Source organism: Gopherus flavomarginatus, chromosome 5 (genome assembly GCF_025201925.1).
Source record: "Gopherus flavomarginatus isolate rGopFla2 chromosome 5, rGopFla2.mat.asm, whole genome shotgun sequence".
Taxonomy (NCBI): Eukaryota; Metazoa; Chordata; order Testudines; family Testudinidae; genus Gopherus; species Gopherus flavomarginatus.
In genome coordinates, this window is record NC_066621.1 from 142,302,452 (window position 1) to 142,327,811 (window position 25,360).

Below are 25,360 nucleotides of genomic sequence, written 5' to 3' on the forward strand. Positions count from 1 at the left end.
GTTTTGTCCATGTTAAAATAATTGTACAGCTGTTTCTTTAGCTTTAGCTTTAGCCCCTTCATGGTTTTGAGTAGAGGCTTGGAATTTGGCAGGACTATTGCTTAGTGCCAAGCATGTGCCTCTTGTAGATCCCGGGGAAAAGGGGCCAGATTTGGTCGAGCTATAAGCCTTTGCAAATCTCAGATCTCACACACTCATTAGGGACTAGTTAGAGCTTCGAAGCTAAGATCTCTGCAGATTCAGTCTGCACTGAGCATCCGCCAACCTAGGGCTGCAGGAGCCAAGCAGGACTTCCCTTGCAATTTGCTCCTCCCAGCTGCTGTGGTGTTGGGCACCGGAACTATAAGCAAGGAGACTGCTTTTCCTGTGCTCACAATAACTCTTATGCTGGGCCCAGACTATGGGTGGAGGAAGAATAGCATGATGTAGAGGGAAAAGACCTGGACCATGGGGATTGATGAGAAGCTCAGATCAGATAAAGAACTGAGATAGGGAAAGACTGGAACTGGCTGCACATAGATACTGGACCTGGGAGTTGAGAGTGGAGGGGACTGAGATCTTAGAGGGAACCTGGAGGAAGGGACTTGAACTGACTAGTGGGCCAGGAGACTGGGACAAGGAGTTAGAGGACAGACTGGGATGAGTTGCCCAGAGATGGAAAGTAGGACAGGGCACTGGGTGGGAGGAAGACTGGGACTCAAATGGGCAGCCCAGAGTGGGAGACAGACTGGCTAGGCAAGGAGACTGGGACAAGGACCCCAGGGAGTGGGGAAGGACAGGAGTAGAACAGGGATAGGCCAGAGGTGGCAGGGGCACAAGGATCTGTGACCACTAGTGAATAATCTCTTCCAGAACCTAGGGTGACCAGATGTCCCAATTTTATAGGGATATTTGGTGCTTTTTTTATTATGGGCTGCTATTACCTCCCACTCCCATCCCAATTTTTCACACTTGCTATCTGGTCACCCTACCTGGAATAGAACCCAAGACTGCTGAGCTCAACAGTTCCTCTGCTGTCAGCACATGCCTATGAAATGCCAGAATTAAGGCTGCCTGTGCATTGTGATACATGTATTTAATTACATGATCACATACCATTTTTTCCAGAGGACCCCCTGCCTCATTCAGTGCACAGGATGGACATGCCTGGGGATGAATCAGGATTGTGCAATGACGGAGGCTGTGGACCCCTGCCTCATTTCTTTCAGTAGTTGGAAAGTGTGTAGTGAGTGAGAAAGGGGACTGAAAGAACAGAAAAGAGGATGGTCTCATGGTTTATTTAAGCAGTTGAATGCTGCCCTGCAGAATTAGATTCTATCACTTACTCAGCCATTCCTGTGTAATGCTGGGCAGCTCACTTGAACCAAACTTTTCATAGGTTAGCCACTAATGGTGAATTCTTCATTTCCTGAGTACCTAACCTGAGACTCCAGGGGTTTGATGTACAGACGTGCTGAGTCCTCACAACTGCAACTGAAGTCAATGAGAGCTGTTTTTTGAACATTTAAAGTGCCATATAATGCTAAGTACTTCGAAAAATCAGGACCAAGGCTTCTCAAATTGGGCACCCAAAAATTTGGATGTAATATATATGTATTCAGAATAAATAAATAACTGAATAAATATCAGCACTACCCCACTGGTCCTCTGTGTAGGCATTAGTAGTCGGCATGAGCACATCTTTTTAAAAATAATTTGTAAATGTTTCCCATCTATATTAATATGACTGTGTCCATCACTCAATATGTAACCACTGATTCTGTTTTTTCTGGATATTTTTGTAATCTCCATTCAAAGCTGAGCAAAGCCCAAAGTGTCACACTGAAGCAGAAGATCCTTCTGTACAGCTGCATGTACCCTCCCGAAAACAGGATGTGTTATCTCACGTTTTCCTAGTTGAAAAAAATGCTGATATTTTTAACCAAGTATCACATTTAAAGCAGACATTAAATGGAAAACCACTGCCAAGAAGCATGCACATTCTGGCAGCAGTAAAGTCACTGCAGTTAATCCTAATTATCCATCACATAAAGAATTTTCCCAATTTGTTCCTATAACTTTCCATACATACAGAGTATATTTTACCCAAAGGTGGTACGAGAAATAGTTGTGAGGAGGAGAGGGCTGTAGTTTTACCAAGGTACCAACACATACAGAGGTCAGAATCTCCTTTCTATGGTTTTCATCTCCAAGGGAACTAGGGAAGTGAAAGTAGGTAGAGGGATTCAGGAGGTGGCGCAGAGAAGAATTGGCTTTACAGCCCTATGTGTTCCTCCTTGAGGCTTCCTATTCCTCATGTGTTCAGAGTACATTGTTAAGGCTGCGGTTATGTCATGAAGGTTGCAGAAGTCACAGAATTCGTGACTTCTAGAGACCTCCATGACATTGGGCCCCGCAGCAGCCTAGCCACCAGATCCTCCCCTAGCTCCCCAGAGGATCCAAGAGCTTTCCAGTTGCCACAGGCGCCAGGCCTTCTCCTCTCCCACCCCCCGCATATCCCAGCTGCCACAGGGGGGAACCTGGAGCTCCCCAGCCGTTGTGGGCAGGAGGTTCCCCCCCGCAGTTCCCCCACCCCTGCGGACAGTGGGGTGATCGCCTCAGCTCCCAACCACTGGGGGAGAGGGGGCTGTAGCTCCCAGCTGCTGCTGGACCTCATTTTGTCAGGGATGTTTCTAGTAAAAGTCTGAGACGGATCATGACGTCCATAAATTTTTGTTTATTGCCCATGACCTACCCCTGACTTTTACTAAAAAATATCCATGACAAAACCATAGCCTTATGCATTGTTTATAAATGAAGAAACAAACCAGACTGATTTTAGATAGCCAGATAGCAAACCTAGAAAATACCCCATCTTCACTATTGCCTCATAGGCCATTCCTCATCTGTTACCCAACCAAATATGCTAAGGAGTTTCCTGCCTCTTTCCTCTTTCAGAGGGAGTGCTAGAGGAGAAGTGCAGGAGGTGTTGTGCCAAAGAAACCACATTCCTTCCCTTCTTTGCAGGTAGCAGGAGTTGTACCCCCTCAGTTTCCTCTCCATGAACATTTGGAGAGAGGGCACTTAATTTAAATAGCCCCTTTTGAACCATGGCTGGCCTTGATTGCAGAGGCATTGGTTCACTCAGAGGGAAGACCTTACCATCTACTGAAACATCAAGATTACTTTCTGCAACACCCTATAGCTTTTCCCTGGAACTCTCTTAAACAAGTACTGACTCAGTCTGACCTGGCTTAACGTTTCAGAGACACAACTAACATTCCTGTGCCATTACTAAGGACTGGGTATAGAAACACAGAATATTAGGGTTGGAAGGGACTTCAGGAGGTTTTCTAGTTCAACCCCCTGCTCAAAGCAGGAGCAATCCCCTGACAGATTTTTGCCCTAGATGGCCCCATCAAGGATTGAGCTCATAATCTTGGGTTTAACAGGCCAATGCTCAAACCACTGAGCTATCGCTCCCACCTCTGTGGTTATGGAGATATATATTACTTCTGTAATTCTCTGGCACTAGTCTGTCCCAGTATTTGACAGCAGGTCAGTCTTCTGCCTAGATCACCCAAACAGAACACTGCTGTTGCATTTGCTGAGTTATTGGGCCTGTGCTAGCTGGAAATGTGTTGTGCATCTAGTTTCTAAAATTCTTAACACTCAATCTACAAGAGCAATGTGAACCACTTGGATGGTGCCGATCAGTCATGTCAATCTACAGTGGCAAGAAGACACTGATGGCTAGAATTCAGAATAATTCAATTTTTAAAGGCAAAATTGGCTTATTTATATTTAGTTTACCTCATTTCATGTATCCATTGTGTAACCAGGTAACACGGTAAATTATGGAGGCAACAGTGAAGATCCCATAGTTAAGGATGCACCGGGCTTTTTGCTTAAAGCAAGATTAAAATCTCTCCATTTCACACAGCAGTGATTGAATTAAATTACCAAAGCTTACCGTAATTACTGCTCAGAGAGCAAATACATTTTCTGCAAGGGCTTTTGGAAAAAATATTTGCTAACTATTCCCAAGACAACAATTAGAAATGAGTCACTCTTGAAATTTAATCTTGATCGTCTCGCATTTTTGGCTACACAACCTCAAGCTCAAAAACTTCACACACAGACACAGGTCCATCCTCATCATCATGTCAGTGGAAGAGACATCTGTAGCAGGCAAATTTGCCTGACAAACAGTTTGAGCAGCTTGCAATCAGACCTGGTCTATACCTGAAACTTAGATCAACTTATTTATGTAACTTAAGGCTGTGAAAAGTTCATGTCTGAGCACGTACTTAGGTTGACCTAACACCTGGAGTAGGCAGGATTCTTCTGTCAATCCAGCTACTGCCTCTTGAAGAGATGGATTAATGACATCAACAGAAAATCTCCTTTCCATTGACGTAGGAAGTGTCTGCATTACAGTGCTATAGACTGACTATAGGAGAACTGAAGGCTCTAGGGGTATGTCTATACTACAAGCCGTACAGTGGCACAGCTACAGCATTGCAGCTAGACTGCTGTAGTGATGCAGTGTAGACGCATACTACTGCAACAGCAGGGCTATTCCATCACTGTAGTAAATCCACCCGCTGCAGAGGTGGTAACTAGGGGGATGGAAGAATTCCTCCATCGACCTAGCTGCATCTACAGTGGAGGTTAGGTTGACCTAACTGCATCTGTTCCCAGCCCAGCTACCTCATTCACAGGGTCAGGGAATGGATGGAGTTCTATGCAACCGGTGGAGTTGGGGAACCAAGGCAGCAGCAATTTAATGTTGAGCTGAGAACATGTCATAGAATTTGCCAGTAGGAGTGGGCCCCTTTGTAAGAAATGTTAATCTTGATGAAGTCATGGCTTCAGTGTGATTTTGAGCAATGGGATCAGTGCGTTGGGGGAGACTATTGCCTATCATTCTGACCAGTATTGTCTCATGGTTGCCTTGTATGCACTTATCTGTCTATATCTATCTGTTGTCTCTTGTCTTGTACTTGAATTGGAAGCCCCTTAGGGAAGGACTGTCTTTTTGTTGTATTTGTGGAGCTCTTAGTGCAGTTGGGTCCTGGTCCATGACTAGTGATCCTAGGCACTAAAAGAATACTAATAAATAATAAAATTATTATTATTAATTATTATTATTATTATTATGTTGTGGAGCTGAGGCATAAATTCAGGTAGCTATTATGATGCAAGGCCTGTAAGTTGAATTCGGCCTGGATTTTAATGTTGTCTTAACTGGTGAGCTCTTTGACTACCGTTATTAGTATTTTTTTGTATTGCACTAGTGCCTCAGGGACCCAGTGAAGAATCATGGCCCCACTGTGCTAGGCTGTAAACACAGAAAAACAGTTCCTGCCCCAGAGAACTTGGAAACCAAGTATAAAACGAGAATGAGAGGTGGAAACAACAGGTAGATGGTGTAGCAATGAGATGACTATGATCAGTTCAATAAGCAGTGATCACAGCACACCAGTTGCTTCACCCTTGTTGAGATTTTTGTAGGCATCTGAGCAAAGGCAAGTTTTAGGGGGAGATTTAATAGAGGACAGTAGGTGGCTTTGACGGTTAGGCCTTGTCTACACTAGAAAGCGGTTGCTGGTATAGCTGTGCCAGTTTTGCTATATCGGCAAACCCTCCTAGTGGAGACATAGCTTATACTGTCAGAAGGGTTCTTTTACCAATATAGCTTATACCTGTTCTCTGAACAATAGGACTTTTTTTATACACGTATAACTGCATCTACAGCTTGGCTTTTGCTGCCACAGCTATATCAGTTGAGGTGTGATTTTTCCAGTCCCTTAATTGACAAAGCTATGCAGCAAAGCTTTGAAGTGTCGACGAGGCCTTAGGGCTTGTCTACATCAGAAAGTTGCAGCGCTGGTGAGGGAGTTACAGCACTGCAACTTAGGAGGTGTACACATCTGCAGGGCACCACCAGCACTGCAACTCCCTGTTTGCAGCGCTGGCCGTACTCCCGTTTTGTCTCGGGTGTAGAGGATCCAGCGCTGGTGATCCAGCGCTGGTAATCAAATATAGACACTTACCAGCGCTTTTCTTGACCTCCGAGGAATAAGCAGGTATCCCAGCATACCTGAGGAAGCCTCTGGTAATCAAGCTGGTCTCCTTCCCCGGTTTGCTCTCGCGTTCCCCGAACCCCGAGCAAGCAGGTCTCCTTCCCCGCGGTTTGCTGGGTGGTTCCGGGAACGCGAGAGCAAACCGCGGCGAAGCTGGTCTCCTTTCTCGGTTTGCTCTCGCGTTCCCCGAACCCCGAGCAAGCAGGTCTCCTTCCCTGCGGTTTGCAGGGTGGTTCGGGAACGCGAGAGCAAACCGGGAAAGGAGACCAGCTTCGCCGCGGTTTGCTCTCGCGTTCCCCGAACAAGCAGGTCTTCTTCCCTGCGGTTTGCAGGGTGGTTCCGGAACGCGAGAGCAAACCGGGAAAGGAGACCAGCTTCGCCGCGGTTTGCTCTCGCGTTCCCCGAACCACCCTGCAAACCGCAGGGAAGGAGACCTGCTTGCTCGGGGTTCGGGGAACGAGAGAGCAAACCGGGAAAGGAGACCAGCTTCGCCGCGGTTTGCTCTCGCGTTCCCCGAACCTCCCTTGAAGCCGCCCAACAGCGCTGCAGTGTGGCCACATCTAACACCACTTGCAGCGCTGGTTGCTGTAAGTGTGGCCACTCTGCAGCGCTGGCCCTATACAGCTGTACTAATACAGCTGTAACAACCAGCGCTGCAAAATTTTAGATGTAGACATGGCCTTAGTGACTGTGCTGACAGGAAGTTCACTTGGGCAACCTTAACTCCAAGCTAACTAAGGCCATGTCTACACTACAGCTGCTACAGTGGAAGAAATACAGTACTACAGCTGAGCCACTGTAGTGTAGATGCTTCCAACATTGACAGAAGTGGTTTTTCTATCACTGTAGTTAATCCATCTCTCTGAATAACAGTACCTGGATCGACGGAAGAATTCCTCCATCAAGCTAGCCTTGTCTATATCAGAGGTTAGGTTGACCTAACTATGTCAGGAGTGTGAGCTAGGTCAAACAAATTTTTAAGTGTAGACCAGAGTGGGAATTCCCCTGTTTCTTTCAAACAGGCAATACACAATACAAGTGAAAAAGAGACTGGGGTGTAAAGTCTGCAGATGAGAGGATTTTGCTACTTTTCCATCACAGATTAAAATCATGTTAAAAATGGAAGTTGCTTGAAACTGCCATCATAGACTCATCACAGAAGACAAAGCATGGTCAGTGTACTCCCAGCCAGCAGCCATACTGGCAGTGTTGGAGTCACCTGGAAGGAACATTTCTGACTGACGAGCCACAGGCTTGGGATCAATTTTTTAATTCCTGCCCCTTTGTTGGCAATGTGTTCCTGGTGCAGGGAGATAGAAATTGCAATCCATCCAGTAGCAGTATGTCAGCAGCCAAAGAGCTTTTGGATTTATTTGTTCCCCTCCGTGTATGAACACAAATAGTTTTGGCACAATGACATCAATTCAGGATTAAACTGAGGTCTCCTGGCAGTTGAGATCCCTTTAAATTTCTTCTTGCAGCAGTGAGGGATGGAATTTGCAACATCAATATTCCTTTCTGTGTATATTTTTTTGTCAGCATAATCTACTGTGAAACTAATTTTGCTTTAAGAATCGGCTCAGCAGCCAACATTGTCAGGATTTGTGGATTACACCTCTGGAATGAGCCTAACATAAAACGAAAATGCAGTTACTGAGGTGAAATCCGTCAAGGATTAACATTTCTCCTCTGTAATGTAAATAAAGCCTCAAACGGTTTCCTACAGCAGGATGAAATCCTTTGCAAAGTTACTTTCCTGCACAATGAACTGTAAGGGTGAAACTGCACTGCTTAGAAAGAGGCCATGTCTACATCTAAAATTTTGCAGCGCTGGTTGTTACAGCTGTATTAGTACAGCTGTATAGGGCCAGCGCTGCAGAGTGGCCACACTTACAGCAACCAGCGCTGCAAGTGGTGTTAGATGTGGCCACACTGCAGCGCTGTTGGGCGGCTTCAAGGGGGGTTCGGGGAACGCGAGAGCAAACCTGGAAAGGAGACCAGCTTCGCCGCGGTTTGCTCTCGCGTTCACCGAACCACCCTGCAAACCGCAGGGAAGGAGACCTGCTTGTTCGGGGAACGCGAGAGCAAACCGCGGCGAAGCTGGTCTCCTTTCCCGGTTTGCTCTCGCGTTCCCCGAACCACCCTGCAAACCGCAGGGAAGGAGACCTGCTTGCTCGGGGGTTCGAGGAACGAGAGAGCAAACCGGGAAAGGAGACCAGCTTCGCCGCGGTTTGCTCTCGCGTTCCCCGAACCACCCTGCAAACCGCAGGGAAGGAGACCTGCTTGCTCGGGGGTTCGAGGAACGAGAGAGCAAACCGGGAAAGGAGACCAGCTTCGCCGCGGTTTGCTCTCTCGTTCCCGGAACCACCCAGCAAACCTCAGGGAAGGAGACCTGCTTGTTCGGGGTTCGGGGAACGCGAGAGCAAACCGGGAAAGGAGACCAGCTTGATTACCAGAGGCTTCCTCAGGTATGCTGGGATACCTGCTTATTCCACGAAGGTCAAGAAAAGCGCTGGTAAGTGTCTACACTTGATTACCAGCGCTGGATCACCAGCGCTGGATCCTCTACACCCGAGACAAAACGGGAGTACGGCCAGCGCTGCAAACAGGGAGTTGCAGCGCTGGTGGTGCCCTGCAGATGTGTACACCTCCTAAGTTGCAGCGCTGTAACTCCCTCACCAGCGCTGCAACTTTCTGATGTAGACAAGCCCTCAATTTAGTCTTAAGGGCCAACTCCTCAGCTGGTGTAAATTGGTGTATTTCTCTTAAGACCTTAAGTCATTTTATACCAGCTGAAGATCTGGTCCTTCATGGAATGTGAGACAGATGTTTGCAGTATGAGTTTGGCAGAATTTATACTATGCTCCAATTTCTGACTTTTATCATTTTATCATTTATCAGCGGTATGGGTCATATAGGAGAACAGGGGGGAATAGCTGTCAAACTACAGTCACAGTCCATAGCCCCAGAGTAGCTGGAGGCTTCTGCTAAAATGATTTGAGCATAAGTTTTCATAGGTAAAAAAACACTTCTTCTTTCTGTTAGTCTTTATTTGAGCATAAACTTTCGTGGGTAAAAAAACCACTTCTTGAAGAAATGGTTTTTTACCCACGAAAGCTTACGCCCAAATAATTATTAGTCTTTAAGACTCCTCGTTGTTTTTGTGGATACAGACTAACAGGGCTACCCTTCTGATAGTTAGTGTTGACATTTAAATAATCATTAGGCTTCAGTTAACACATCACTGTGAAATGAATGGGTGCATTCCATACCTTTAAGAGCTATTGTTCCAGACTATCTCCAACGACAGCTGCTCACATTTGGGAGGGTTTTGTTCACAGCCACAACAGGCTAGAAACTTTTCTTTCAAAATTAGACATTAATTTCTGCAGAAGCTGATTGGACTACGAAAGAGATACTGGCATAAACGTTCAATGCATTCCAGATCAGTCTGACTACCATGTGTACAGAAATAACTGTAGGATTCCAATATTCATGTACCTGGCTAATATGCTCATTGTCTAAATGCTGGATATTTTTACATGATGTTTCTAGCTGCAGACTCGAGAGAAGGTGTCAGAGACATCCATCATCATCACTATAATATTCTTCACGTAAAAAGAGCCATTCATCTAAAGATCTAAAAACATTCTAAGGCCTAGACTCCACCTAAAATTTGGATCAACCCCAAATCCCTGAGAGATGTAGTTAAGCCGACCTAAGCCCCAGCCACCTAGGCCTGGTCTACACTGGAGGGGAGGGGGTGTCGATGTAAGATACGCAACTTCAGCTATGGGAATACCGTAGCTGAAGTCGAAGTATCTTATTCCGACTTACCTCCCGACCTCACCGCGCCGGATCAACGTCTGCAGCTCCCCATGTAGACTCTGCTACCGCCTCTCGCTCCAGTGGAGTTCTGGAGTCAACGGGAGCACGTTCGGGGATCAATATATCGCATCTAGATGAGACGCGATATATCAATCCCCAAAAAATCGATTGCTACTCGCCGATATGGCGGGTAATCTGGACGTACCCCCAGCTGCTATGTCTGAAGGGAGTGGATTTACTACAGTGACACAAAAACCCCTTCTGTTGCTGTAGCAAGTGTCTACTCTACAGTTACAGTTCTGAAGCTGTGCTGTTGTATTGCTTGTAGTGTAGACAAGAACACATCTGTATGGAAGGTATTATTTTTCAGATAGAGATGAGGCAGAAAGGAATTTAAATGACATTCTGATGTGGATTAGAGAGCAAAACTGAGCCCTTTCTGTAGCTTACATGAAAGGCACTTGCTTTCTCTCATCAGAAGCTTTATAAGACTGATATTTTCATAAACACCGACATCCTGTCAAGCTTTCTGATAGCGCAACTTTCAGACATATTCAGGGATTAAGCCTCTGTTAGCAAAAGATTGCTTGGCACAGAGTAAGAATGATGGAGCTTTGGAAGTGAAAGTTTACACAGCTTTTTTAAAGGAAGCTGATTTGCTTCAGTGTAAGAAAAAGACTGCAGAATGCTTTGGCTTCCGTTATTAGACACATGAATTCCCTCCTCTCTGCCAATTTTACAATCCTGTTTTGCAAGAAAAATGCTCTGTGGAAGTAGTTTTCATAGCAGGTCCTGCAACAGCTTCCTGCTGAGACGTTAATATAATTGTCTTAGAAAGTTACAAAAGCATTTTCCATGTTGCTGGGTAACAAACAATTTCTGTTCTTCACGTGATCAAAAATTTAACTGTTAACAAGTTGCATCTTGAAATGCCAGATGGCTTAAACTTTGTTACGTGTAAATTAAAATTCTGCTGGGGGTGGGGAGGAGAGACAGAAGGAGTGTGCTAGGAAGGAAAGGGAGGGAGGAATAAGGAAGGAATCAGATTATACACAGCCTCTAGGGATAGAAGAAAGGAAGGAAGGAAGGAAGGAAGGAGTGTCTTAAGGAGTTAAGGTGGGTGGGTGTTAATGGGACAAAGGGCGTTTCATTTGTGTTACTTCAGTCATCATCATCTTCTCCTTCTTCGGACACCACGGTTAAGTAGGGCCAAGCTTGTTCATTTTTTTGGTTTCTTGGCTTGAGTAAGTACCTAGACTGCCAGTCACCGCAAGGGTGTGCAGTCCCCTCCTATTGGCTCCCCATTAAGGGTACCTGGGTTGCACTACAAGGAGGTTGTGGACTGGTTGGTTGGTACCCCACTCCCACTTAAGGTATCATGGGTTTGACCCTGCCAGTGTTTGAGCCTCCACCAAGATCAGCTAGCTGGAAATCTACTAACCCTTTGCAACTCTGTTCATTCAAGGGAGCTAGTTTAACACAAGCCCCTTGAAGATAACACGTTTGAAGCCCTGTTAGCCAGCCAAGTTGCAGGCAGACTCCTCCAAATTGAGAGGGAGGAGATTCAGGTCCATCATAGAATCATAGACCATTAGGGTTGGAAAAGACCTCTAAAGGTCATCTAGTCCAATCCCTTGCTCAAAGCAGGACCAACACCATCAGGCCTGTGGATGTTGTTTTCAGAAAGGTTAGAGCCATAATTTATTTTCCCTTAAGTGACTAAGTAGTCTGTCATGCTGAAAAAGAGAAGGGATTGGCCTGTTTTCTGTGGCTGGATGAGCATGGGGTTTGTATAGAAGAAAACCATATAATTAAAATTCACTTAAACGGAGTGGTATTCTGAATGCTGTAAATATGCATGGGAGGACTTAGCAGGAAAGATCTGTGCCTTTAAAAGGAGCTGCCATAGTTCTCAGTTCAGAACAAAAGGGAGCAGGAGTGCTTTGGAGTGAGCAGGGAACAGAGCCAAAAAAGTAGCACTTAGGGTTAAAATCCATTGATCAAGACAAGTCAGACCTTGTGGATCTCAGAGCAGAGCTGCTTCTTCCCTGCTCGGCTCCCAGTCCTCCAGCACAGGCTGCAGCGTGGCTGGCAGTGTTGCTTTCTGTGCTGCCCCCAGCTTTCTTAGCAGAGCACATGACCCCTCCTCCCATGGGGGTCACAGATCCCCAGAATGACAGTCACCATGGCTGGTAATTACAGCTGTCTGTAGCCACAGTGCTTTGGGCCAGCGATGTGCCAGAGGAGGCTCTGATGGTTACAGTGGCATAGTGCAGCACGTTACACCCAAGGGCCCGCTCCAGGCTGTGCTGTGTTATGCTGGCAAACTCCAGGCCGTGGGGACTGTGGGTGGCTTGTGGCGTTGCATCCACACTCCTATTAGACTTTCTGGGGGGTTCAGACCCTGCTTTCAGGGAATGAATCAGGACCAAGAAACAAGTAGAGCAAGTTCCGCCTATAACTTCCCATCCCCGTCAGTTTATATAGGAGGTGTCCCAGCTGCCCTTCTACATGACTTTACTCAGCTGTGACACCCTCCCCCCATCAGCGAGACAGGTAATTATTCAAAGCGGATCCTCTGCTATGTAGCTTCTGTCTCCCCAAGTTCACAACCAGAAGGAAGTGTTTACTCCCTCGCCCCAGTTACCTCCCATAGATAGTGATCAATAAACTTCCTGTGAGTCATTGGTTCATATTAGAGAGAATGTGTATTAGCACGGTACACAGAGGATTCCTAAGTATTAGTCAGAGAGGAAGAACCAGGGAGTAGATGGTTCAACAAGCTGGGCTGGATGGATTCAGAGCACACTTAGCACGGCCTAATGCCTTTGCAGAGCCCACTGCTCAGAGAGACCATCTGGCACCATGAACCACTTCACCATCGTAGACGGCCGCCGAGGAGGAGCATTGTGATAGCCTGGCCTTTCCCAAGGGAGGCTCTTTATATCCTAGTATTTCTGCACTGACACTTCCCCTGCGAGCTCCCTCTTACACATGTGCCTAACCAGCCTTACAGAGCGAGATGTGAGATCATGACAACTGCATTGATCAGAATGGGAATATTCTGGGGCTGCCTAGAGGTGCCCCAGAAGGGCAGAGACCCTAGCAGAATGTTTCCTGGAACTCAAGAGACAGCCCACTGTACAGAGCGTTCCTCACATCCCCAGGTGCCTGCTGCCAGGGCCTAGCAGCATGGAGTGTGGGCCTTCGGTGCACTAACCCTGCCCTGCCAGGCACCCAGGAAGCACTACGGTCCTCATCCTGCCTGGGTCCACACTGTGAGGGGCCGGAAGGAAGAAATCAGCCTCCTCTCTTCTCCATCCCCTCTATGCAGAACAAGAATTCTCCTTGATCCAGGCAACACAGAGCTCAATTTCTTCTCCCTAGGACATGAAAAACATGTACTGCCTGTTCATCCATCATGCATAATTCACTGATTAGATAAGGGGTTCTCAAACTTCTTTGCACCATGATCCCCATCTGACGATAAAAATTACTACATGACCCCAGGATGGGGGACCAAAGCTTGAGCCCACCAAAGCCCGAGTGCCCCAGGTGGAGGGGCCAAAGCCAAAGCCTGAGCCCCACTGCCATGGGTGGTGGGACTTGGGATGTCTAACACCAGCCCTGGCAATCCCCTTAAAATGGGTTCATGACCCACTTTGGGATCCCAACCCACAGTTTGAGAACCACTGGATTAGATCATTTACCTGCTAATCTATCCTTGTGGTCAGGCGATACAAGGAAAACAAAGAGCTTTTTAAAGATGAAGCTAAATGAATTTAAAGAACTGCTGGTGCTTCAGAGAAAATATGGAAAGACAGTCCGTTTATAACATCTTGCCAATGCTATCTGTGTAACACACTTATCATATCATCAGTATAATGGTACCATGTTTTCCTCTCTGTTTCTTCTCTTCTCGTTTATATAGCTCATCTTTGGATATTTATTCCCTTCTTTTTATGACTAAAGATGTTTCCACAATAATAGGCACTTTCTTGCTTATGGAGAGAGTGTATTCTCCCGGTAATATATTGCAGTTAAAGATGAGAGTTTAGTTTAATCAATCCAGCCTTTTCAACTTAATGCACAACCACAAGCCTTTATTCTTTTCAGATGCACCTATCTGGAGTTGTGCTAAGCGCGTCTTCTCTGCAGATCTGCTTAGTGCAGGTGGTAAGGAAGGCAAAGTGCTGATAAACAGGAAGCTGTCATCAGGATTTCCTCTCTGCTCTTGGAGCTAGTTTAGCTTCAGATATTAACTTGAAATATACCAGAAAGGCAGCACAATTCTGTTCTATTCAGACTTTTATAGATGATTTTTAATTGATTTTATAACAACAATGTGTTTTGATTAGGGCTGATGATTAATTGCATGAGTTAATTGCGATTAACTCAAAAAATTAATCGTAGTTAAAAATATTAATCACTATTAATCGCAATTTTAATTACACTGTTAAAAGATAGAATACCAATTGAAATTTATTAATTGCTTTGGATGTTTTTCTACATTTTCATATATATTGTATTCTGTATTGTAATTGAAATCAAAGTGGGTATTATTATAAATATTTTCACTGTAAAAATGATAAACAGAAGAAACACTATTTTTCAATTCACCTCATAAAGGTACTGTAGTGCTATCTCGTCATGAAAGTGCAACTAACAAATGTAGATTTTTGTTGTTACATAACTGCACTCAAAAACAAAACAATGTAAAACTTCACAGTCTATAAATCCGCTCAATCCTACTTCTTGTTCAGCCATAAGAACATAAGAATGGCCATACTGGGTCAGACCAAAGGTCCATCCAGCCCAGTAGCCTGTCTGCTGACAGTGGCCAATGCCAGGTGCCTCAGAGGGAGTGAACCTAACAGATAATGATCAAGTGATCTCTCTCTTGCCATCCATCACCACCCTCTGACAAACAGAGGCTAGGGACACCATTCCTTACCCATCCTGGCTAATAGCCATTTATGGACTTAACCACCATGAATTTATACAGTTCTCTTTTAAACACTGTTATAGTCCTAGCCTTCACAACCTCCTCAGGCAAGGAGTTTCGCAGGTTGACTGTGTGCTGTGTGAAGAACTGCCTTTTACTTATTTTAAACCTGCTGTCCATTAATTTCATTTGGTTCCCCCTAGTTCTTATATTATGGGAACAAATAAATAATTTTATTCACTTTCTCCACACCACTCATGATTTTATATACCTCTATCATATGTCTCCTCTTTTCCAAGCTGAAAAGTCCTAGCCTCTTTAATCTCTCCTCAGATGGGACCCATTCCAAACCCCTAATCATTTTAGTTGCCCTTTGCTGAACCTTTTCTAATGCCAGTATATCTTTTTTGAGATGAGGAGACCACACATGTACGCAGTGTTCAAGATGTGGGCGTACCATGATTTATATAAGGGCAATAAGATATTCTCCATCTTATTCTCTATCCCTTTTTTAATGATTCCTAACATCCTGATTGCTTTTTTGCCTGCCGCTGCACACTGCCTGTGTAGACGTCTTCAGAGAACTATCCACGATGACTCCAAGATCTCTTTCCTGATTAGTTGTAGCTAAATTAGCCCCCATCGTATTGTATGTATAGTTGGGGTTATTCTTCCCAACGTGCATTACTTTACATTTATCCACACTAAATTTCATTTGCCATTTTGTTACCCAAACTCTTAGTTTTGTGAGATTTTTTTTGAGTTCTTCACAGTCTGCTTTGGTCTTAACTATCTTGAGCAGTTTAGTATCATCTTCAAACTTTGCCACCTCACTGTTTATCCCTTTTTCCAGATCATTTCTGAATAAGTTGAATAGGATTGGTCCTAGGACTGACCCTTGGGGAACACCTCTACTTGCCCCTCTCCATTCTGAAAATTTACCATTTATTCCTACCTTTGTTCCCTGTCTTTTAACCAGTTCTCAATCCATGAAAAGATTAGCCAATCACTAAGACAAACAAGTTTGTTTGCATTTACAGGAGATAATGCTTCCCTCTTCTTATTTACAATGTGAGAACAGATATTTGCACGGCACTTGTATAACTGCATTGCAAGGTATTTACATGCTAGATATGCTAAACATTCATATGCCCTTTCATGCTTTGGCCACCATTCCAGAGGACATGCTTCCATGCTGATGATGCTCATTTAAAAAATAATGTGTTAATTAAATTTCTGACTGAACTCCTTGGGGGAGAACTGTATGTCCCCTGCTCTGTTTTACCTGCATTCTGCCATGTCTTTTATGTTATAGCAGTCTTGGATGATGGCCCAGCACATGTCGTTCATTTTAAGAACACTTTCACTGCAGATTTCACAAAACGCAAAGAAGGTACCAATGTGAGGTTTATGAAGGTAGCTACAGCACTCAGAAAATGAAAATGAACATGCATCGGTCTGCACTGCTTTGGATTGTTATCGAACAGAACCCATCATCAGCATGGATGCATGTCCCCTGGAATGGTGGTTGAAGCATGAAGGGACATATGAATCTTTAGTGCATCTGGCACATAAATATCTTGCGATGCCAGCTACAACAGTGAACACCTGTTCTCACTTTCAGGTGACATTGTAAACAAGAAGTGGGCAGAATTATCTCCTGCAAATTTAAATAAAATTGTTTGTCTGAGCAATTGGCTGAACAAGAAGTAGGACTGAGTGGACTTGCAGGCTCTAAAATTTTACATTCTTTTATTTTTGAATGCAAGATTTATTTTGTATATAATTCTACATTTGTAAGTTCAACTTTCATGATAGAGAGATCGCACTACAGTACTTGTATTTGGTGAATTGAAAAATACTATTTCTTTTGTTTTTTCACAGTGCAAATACTTGTAATCAAAAATGAAGTGAGCACTATACACTTTGTATTCTGTGTTGCAATTGAAATTAACATATTTGAAAATGCAGAAAGCATCCAAAATATTTAAATAAATGGTATTCTGTTATTGTTTAACAGTGCAATTAATTGCAATAAATTTTTTAATCACTTGACAGCCCTAATTTTGATAGCTAAAAGTAAAAATATATATTTAAAAAATGGCATTAATTTCCAGGCTTGCTATCAAAGGGTTTAGTGCTGTGCGAAGAGCAGAAAAGCTATTTACCCCAAATCTAAAAAAGTAATATTAACAGAGAAAAAGGAGGGTGTACAGAATCAGCGGTTGCTTCTGCTGCCTGGAGGCTGAATGGCACAGAACTGCAGTACAGCTCCCCTCTGTGAAGTCAGGGAAAGGATTTCATTCTCTCCGCCCTGTGGAGATCTCCAGTGCAAAGCTGATGTTCCAGGCTTTGCACAGGGTAGGAGCTTTGGCTCTGCACTGTACGTACAGGGTTAAAACTTGCAGTCCTGATTCAAGCACAACTCCCATTAAAGTTAATGGCACAGAGTCTTCTCTCCTTTGACAGCAGTTTTACCCCTGTGTAATTTCACTGACGTCAGTGAAGGAATACATTTTCATTTACACTGGCATAAGGAAGAGGAGAGTCAGACCCTGTGAATTAGGACAGAGGAAGGGCTGTACAGTTTGGACCTGCCCTACACATGTATGTTTGGCCTAAAAAGGGAAATTATCAATCACATTTTGTTCACATGCTGCATTTTACTGAAATATAGGAATGAGAAATACAATAAGAGTTTGCACTTTCAGCTGAGAGTCTCAAAGCACTATACAGCTGCTTAGGAATTAAATCTCAAAACACCCCAATGAGTTAGGAACGTATTATTACGGCCATTTTACAGGAAGAGAAACTGATGCTCCGAAAGATCACTGGCTCAGCCACTGTCACACAGAGCCAGGAACAGGACCCAGATCTCCTTATTGCTAGCCTCTGCCTTGGTCATTAGACCCATTCTTTCCTCCCAGGAGAAATGCTATGTGCAGAACGAGACGTAGACAAACATTAAGGTGTGGGTAGCAATTACTGGTGCCAAGACAAAGTTGCACACATAACAGTTTGAATTCTTCCACTGGTTTCACACACCTTGGCTCCAAAACTATTCCTCATGCCCTTCCCCACCCAAAGAGACACTGCAGCAGGAAATGTGCTTGAAGAAAACAACAGCCTATTAGCATTGCTCTGCAGGCAGACAAGGCAGTCTTGCTTTTATCTGCTTTGGTCTAAAACACTGACATCATCTGGCAATATAGAGAGGTGCTTTTATTTATTTACCTCTTTTAGCCGCCGTCTCCTCCTGTAAAGCTAGAAGGCCCTGCCTGCAGTGGGCACCCAGTCTAGGACCCATTGAAGTCAGCCAGATGGATCTGGGCTTGGCCTCGGACCCTGGAAGGTGTGTGGTTTTGATGCACAGCATAGGGCAGGATTCGAGGCACATGGGAAATGGGTCTGCTGCATCCCTGCCTGCATCAGAACCCAGCATCCTGGGGACTTCCTTTGCAGGAAAAGAACAGGCTGTGACAGTAAATCCACTGCGCAGCAACTTAACCGATAAGAGGGCTACCTCTGCCCCAGGGCTCTAGCAGACTGCACAGAGCTCCACCGCTTTTGGGGTGGGGGAGGATTTTTTCTTCCCCTCCCCCACAGATCACTGCCTTGTGCCAAGCCCAGCTTCTTGTACTTAGTACAGAGGGGTGGCAGTAGAGAAGCTTCACCCCAGTGAATTTAATGAGGATTTTCGCCCAAGTTAGGACTACTGCAGAATTCAGTTGTTAGTGACAGATCATAAAAGTCTGGCTGCACTGGGAATGGATTTTTGGTTTGTGTATTTTTTTACTGTCCAGTATGTGCCTAAATGGCTCATTCACTGCTTCTCATTTTCCATTGTTACTGTCATTTTTTCAGTCAAACAGTACTGAGAGAGAAGGGGCCACTGACTAAGCAGTGCTGAAATTTTCTCTGTAGCTTCAATAAACATTTGATCTCAGGAACTTTTCTGTAAAACTCCCCCCCATGACACCACCCTTTTTGACCCCTCACCCAGTTTTTAATCGGTACCCATTGCCTTTAGCGTGGCTGGCAAACCTGCATAATCTCAGCTATTCTACTGGAAATAGCAGGCAATCCAAAGGCAAAAGTTCTGAAAAGCTAAAGCAGTTACAAGTCTAGTACATTCCATTCTGATGACACATCCGTACTGCAAGGAGACACACTTTAAAGCAACAGCTCCACACCTTAAATGCCTGTGGCTGGTGAATAGACACATAGGTTTCCAAAGGCAAGGTAACCCTAAACTGAATGGTGATGGGTGGGGGGAGAAGGGGAGAGAAAATAAAGCTCCCTCTGAATTGGAAAACCTGGCTGTATGTACAACAGCATAATGGACACGGGGGTAATCATCACTATTGTCCATCCCAAACGTTCAAAAATCACGTCAGGCATCAGAAAAATCAGGAAACTGGCTTTAAAATCACACCACTATTTTGGAGCAATTATAAATGTGGGTTTCTTTTCATTTGCCTTCTGAACCTTTTGATACACTCAGTTCATGCTTTCAAACTTTTCTCTGCAACCAGAAGGGCTAGAAACTTACTGCTTCGGTGGGGTTATTTGAATGGAAGCTGAGATTCTTCTATAATCACTTGACTTCGGGAGCTGGGACTTTAAGAAAAACCTCAAATATGGCAAGACATGATCAAAATCACAGGAATTGGCAGTCCTGGGTTACTGTTATAGTTCAGCCATATGCTTATGGGACTGTGCTGCTTCTAGCTGCCCTGCAGTTTATGTGTGGCCTGTGCTGCAGAACGTTAGAGAGTGAGGATACAGAATGCTAATTACTGTAACCCAATCGACTGTTTCATCCATTATTATAGAACCGCTAGGCCTCTGTTGTTCTGCCTTTGTCAGCGGAGGGGATGAGCTCCCAGTGGTTTGAAACAGGAGCAGCATAGACATGGGGTGCTACCTTTGTGCCGTCTTTCTCTCACCCATCCGTATGGAAGCCTATCTTTGGATGTTGCATTGAGTTGATGGCTCTGTGGCTGAAGGGGAGCTATCAGGGATTAGAATAGAGGAACACTCTTCACAACATCATCCCTCCCTTCTCCGATTTTGTGGGCCTGACTCCACTAATTTACCTTGGTTTCCTTTCTCTGTATGGAATTCCTTACCCAAGGGAGGTGGGATTCTAGGAGCAGTAGAGATTCCCTGGCAGCACAGCGGTCTTGTTAAGGGAGCTGGCGGGAGGGGAGATACTCCAGGTGGCCAGGCGAGGAACCAGAAGTCAGCAGAGCATTGAGACTCAGGGCCTCTGTGTGGAGGACTCTAGTCTCTGAGGTCCGCTGAGTTTAGGGACTGAACCCTGGCCTCTGCTGGTTCAATCCCTCATGACCTCTAGGAGCAGTGCCAGAGAAACTCCATAAGGCAAATTTTGGAACTTGTAGTGACCTAGATGGATAATTCCCTTATTATTTTGATTTGAACTGTCCTGTTAAAATGCAGCATAATGACATAAACCCGCTTGATAGGCTGTCAAAAGTGACTCGACTCTAGTTTGACATTGCTCTCAATCTCTGTGCCTCCTTGCTGCAAATAGAATATCTGCTGCAGACTAGGCCCTCATGGTAGAAGGGCCTTAAAATGAGGTACCACATAAGATGTACTGCTGTTGTAATAGCCTCACACCTCAGTTCTTCAGCACACAACCCATCACACTTTCACACATGATATGCGAATGGCACATTTTGCAAGTGAGGTCCTATTAGAACAGAAGAGGAGGACATTAAGAGGTTGTTACCAACTTAACCTCCACATCAATCAAAAGGAAACAAAAGAAGAGAAAACATTTGTGATAGGATGTGCTTAGGAATAACATCTGATCAAACTGAGTTCAAGAGCATGTTCTGAACACTTAGAAATTGTAAAACGGCTCAGCTATGGTGAGATCTAAAAAAAACAATTAAAGGGACACTCTCCGATGCCATAATCACATATTTTAAACATATTATTAGTTATACATGTCTGGAAATATAGCCAGAGATTATTGAAACGAAAAGAATTTTCAGAAAACTAATTTACTCTCCATTGTTTATAAATGCATAAACAGACAGACAGAGAATAGGTCTTTGTCGATTGTTTACCTCGTGTACTTGGTTTAGCTTGAACAATGAAGACAGGCTTATCAGGCTCACTGTTCTTTCTGACAAGGAAGCGTGAACCTTGCAGGGTTAAAGATTTTTAAAATCTTTAGTTGACGTTCACAAACCTTTTCCCCTCCTGTAATTTAAACCATGGGGCTCCGTCCTCTGCTATGTCCAATCTCTGCTGCATGCCGCAGAGGTAGAGAAGCCGTAAAGGGCTACCCTCACCATAGATTAGAACATCCATTGAGTTGCCCTAAACTATCTCAAAAATACAGTGACCATCAGCCACGGTCTGCCAGAGCACAGCACAGCCAGTGACACTCCCCCTTGCCCTAGCATGCGGGTTCTCAAACTAGGGGTCGGGACCCCTCAAGGGGTCGTGAGGTTCTTACATGGGGGGTCGTGAGCTGTCAGCCTCCACCTCAAACCCGGCTTTGCCTCCAGCATTTATAATAGTGTTAAATATATAAAAACTATTTTTACTGTATACTGTTTTTACTCAAAGGCTTGCTATGTGAAAGGGGTCACCAGTACAAAAGTTTGAGAACCACTGTGCCTAGCACATCCCCAAGAGATTCACTTTGTACCATGCAGATTTTCTTCCTACATCAGGAGAATTCCCAGCTGGCAGTTTCAGCACAATGGAGCTGTTGTGGGTCTCAGGATTGAGTCCCTGTGTTTCCCAAGAGTGGTTCAATTGAAAAAAAGGGCAAAAGAATGTTGCTGTAGCTGAAGGAAAGCCTGTGCTATGTATCAGGAGGCAGGGCTGGATTTACACCTTACGGGCTCCTAGGCACAGCATCTTCAGCACCCTCCTACCCCTCCACAAATTCCCCACCACAACTGCACAGCACCCTCTACACCACCACCCCCACCCCATGCTCCTTCACCCTCAGACCCCTCCCACTGCCCAGCATTCCCCACACACAGCCCCACAGCCAAAACTGTCCAGTGCCCCAACGCACACAGACCTTCCCCATCCCCCACTGCCCAGCATCCCCCAAGCCCTCCCACTGCCCAGCACTCCCTACAAACCCCCCCACTGCCCGGCACCCCTAAACGCAGTCCCACCACCACAACTGTCCAGTGTCCCACACAGACTCCCTCCACTGCCCAGCACCCCCCAAAACCTCCTTCACTGCCCAGCACCCCCATATACAGCCCCACCACCACAACTGCCCAGCACCCCCCCAAAACCTCCTTCACTGCCCAGCACCCCCCCACAGCTCCACCACCACAACTGTCCAGTGCCCCCCACAAACCCCCCAACTGCCCAACACCCCAACGAACACAGACCTTCCCCATCTCCCACTGCCCAGCATCCTCCCACAAACCCTCCTAGAGACCCACTCTCCTGTGCCCTGCCCCCCAGCCGCATTCACCAGCCCCGCTGGGAGGAGACTGTGTCCGCCGAGCTGATTGCTCTGGGCTCTCAGGAGGAGCGTGATCAGTCATGCTGGAGCAGGAGTGGGGCCTACCTAGGCTGGGCTCCCTCAGGACCCACTTACCCAGCAGGGCCCCCAGCTGCATTGGACTGCTGAGCTCTTCCCATGCTGCTTTGCCTTCCCTGCTGTCAGGAGTGCTCCAGCAGGGCTGCGTGAGGCCCTCTCCCCATCAGCCAGCCCTGCACCCTGCCAGGACCTGGGAGCAGCAAACTTTGAATTTTTAGGCACCCTTAGAACTCTGGTGCCCGTAGGCATGTGCCTGCTGTGCCAAATTGGAAGTCCGGCCTGTCTAGGAGGAGAACTGCTTCCTCAGCACATGTCCTTTAGAAGAAGTGTATTTAATTTTTCATTAGAATGTTTCCATCACTCCCTCTCTGCTCCTCTTTCCACTGTCTCGTCTAAGGAGAACATGAACCCCCTAATGTCTAAAACGTATGATGCTCCATATGAGATACAATAGCTGCACCCCTCTCCAGTAGCGACTTGGCTTCATCTCTCATTCTCTTGCACCATGCTGCAATGTTGGGGCTGGAAACACCACAGGGGATGTTTAAATCCACACACTAAACATCGAATTAAGAAAAAAAATCATAGAAGCTATTAGCTTTTTAATTTTTCTTTTCTTTTCTTTTTTAAACAGTATAGACAAATCAACAGGAGGGCTGGTCAAATTTTTTCCATCCAAGTTATTTAATGACGGAAAATTGGGGTTTAACCAAAGTAGGGGGGAGGGGTGGTTTTGTTTTTGTTTTTTGCAAAAACAAGTGTTCATTTTTTGTGGAAATGTTTGATTTTTTGTCAAAACAAAAGTCATCCAACTCCCCCAATGTTTTGCTTTTCTGCCAAATATTTTCAATATTTGAATTTTTGCCAAAGAGAAAAGGAAATATCTGTGGAAAATTTAGATGAAACATTTTCTGGGTGGAGGGGTAGGAGGACCCAAACATTCTTCAACCAGTTCTGTTCAACAAAACCTAGGAGATCGGTTGGTTTCTCTTCAAGCACTCGCAGCTGAAGAAAAATACCAAGCCAACACCTGATAATACAGTACTTACACCACCATCCTTTCCATTGTGTGAAAACTGGCAAGTAATTATTGAGTGATGTAAATTAATTACTTTAAAAACTATGGATTACTGTCTTTGATGTTCTAATGGTTAAGCCAGTCTGGACAGATTGCAGTGATTGGTTGTGATGTGAGTGGATTAAATGCAATGGTATCTTCTTTCAGTAGCTCAGGGGTTCTCAAACTGGGGGTCAGGACCCCTCAGGGGGTTGCAAGATTATTACATGGGGGGTCGCCAACTGTCAGCCTCCACCCCCAAACCCCGCTTCACCTCCAGCATTTATAATGGTGTTAAATATATAAAAATGTGTTTTTAATTTATAAGGGGGGTCACACTCAGAGGCTTGCTGTGTGAAAGGGGACACTAGTACAAAAGTTTGAGAACCACTGCAATAGCTGGAGAGCTACTCTTCCAGTTGATCATTGTACCTGCTTGGCGCTTGAGAATAAAGACAGACCTTCAATATCTGTGATTTAAGTTTCTGATCACTATGGGAAATGCCCCTTCATTTGAGGAGATGTTACCAAATCCAAATATTTCTCACTTTGCCTTTTCATTCCCTTTAAAGGAGAGATTATTCATGATGTCTGTCAAGAAGGAAGGTGCCCAGAAGAAATGGGCTGCCGTAAAGGAGAAACTTGGGCCCCAGGAGACTGACCAGTCAGAGGCCAACCTAGAAAATGCAGAGCCAGAACTATGCATTCGCCTCCTCCAAATGCCCTCAGTAGTGAACTACTCTGGTCTCAAGAAGCGACTGGAGAGCAGCGATGACGCCTGGATGATCCAGTTCCTGGAGCTGAGTGGCCTAGATCTGCTCTTAGAGGCCCTAGACAGGCTGTCTGGAAGAGGAGTATCCAGGATTTCTGATGCCCTGCTTCAGCTCACCTGCATTAACTGTGTGCGAGCTCTCATGAACTCCCACAAGGGGATCGAATACATTGTCAGCAATGAAGGCTATGTCAGGAAACTCTCTCAAGGTAAGAACACTTATTGTTCCTTTTAAACACACACAAGTCAGCTTTGCAATAAGGCATCTTGTTGCTTAGTCACCTGCTCCACTCTGAACATAATATATATCTGTGAAATAATAAAGAGGTATTTTTACCATGCTGTTGCCTTTTAAATATCATAGGGCTTTAGCAGCTTTCTCACAAGGTCATTAGAGGCTATTCTTATGCCTACTCATTTAATAAAACAGGGATTTTTTCCTCTAAAAAAAACCTACTGCTTGTAAATGCCACTTCCCCCAATTGTTAGCATATGGCAGAGAAGAAATATTGGCCCCGTTTCCACATAGAAGTCTTTCATGTTTTGCCAACAAAGGTAAGACATACTCTGTCTTAGGATAACGTAGAAACTACAGGTTCCTTACCTCCCTAACTTTACCTGATAGACAGATATCTGTCACTTATTGTTTGTCAAGTCAAAAAGCAGAGTGTGGACAGTTAATGAAGTGGACATCAGCAGCTACAATTGACAAAGAAGAAGGGTGTCTCTGTGGTTAAGACTCAGAACATCCCAGGTCTATACTTGGTGCTGCCACAGATTTCCCTTGACCTTAATCAAGTAATTTAATTTCTCTAGGCCTTAGTTTCCATCTGTAAAGTGAGGCTAATGCTGCCTTCTTTCTTCCATCCTTTGTGTGTCTTGGCTGTTTAGATTTAAGTTCTTCAAGACATCTCTTACTATTTGTATAGTGGTAACCAGAATGAGGCCCTGGTCTTAGCGGAGGTTTCTAACGTTACTCTATACTACTAATGCCACATGGATCAGCATTCATGTCATATGCCCAGTCAGCACTTGGCCTGGGTCAGGGAAGCTAATGATCCAACCAGTGGACCAAATTCAGTGATGAATTCTAGTCACATACCACTTGAGGCATGTTGTGCATATGCTAAGAAGA

General features: G+C 45.0%; 1 protein-coding gene across 19 annotated transcripts in view; it reads left to right on the forward strand.

Annotated features, from left to right (window-relative positions):
- Positions 1 to 25,360, forward strand: part of INF2 (inverted formin 2) — a 74,815-nt gene that overhangs the window by 14,119 nt on the left and 35,336 nt on the right. For all 19 annotated transcript variants that reach the window (XM_050954111.1, XM_050954091.1, XM_050954093.1 and 16 more), the window contains exon 2: positions 24,026 to 24,434. In XM_050954111.1, the coding sequence (XP_050810068.1) occupies positions 24,038 to 24,434 (397 nt within the window). In that variant the 5' untranslated portion in view covers positions 24,026 to 24,037. The remainder of the gene's footprint in view (positions 1 to 24,025; positions 24,435 to 25,360) is intronic.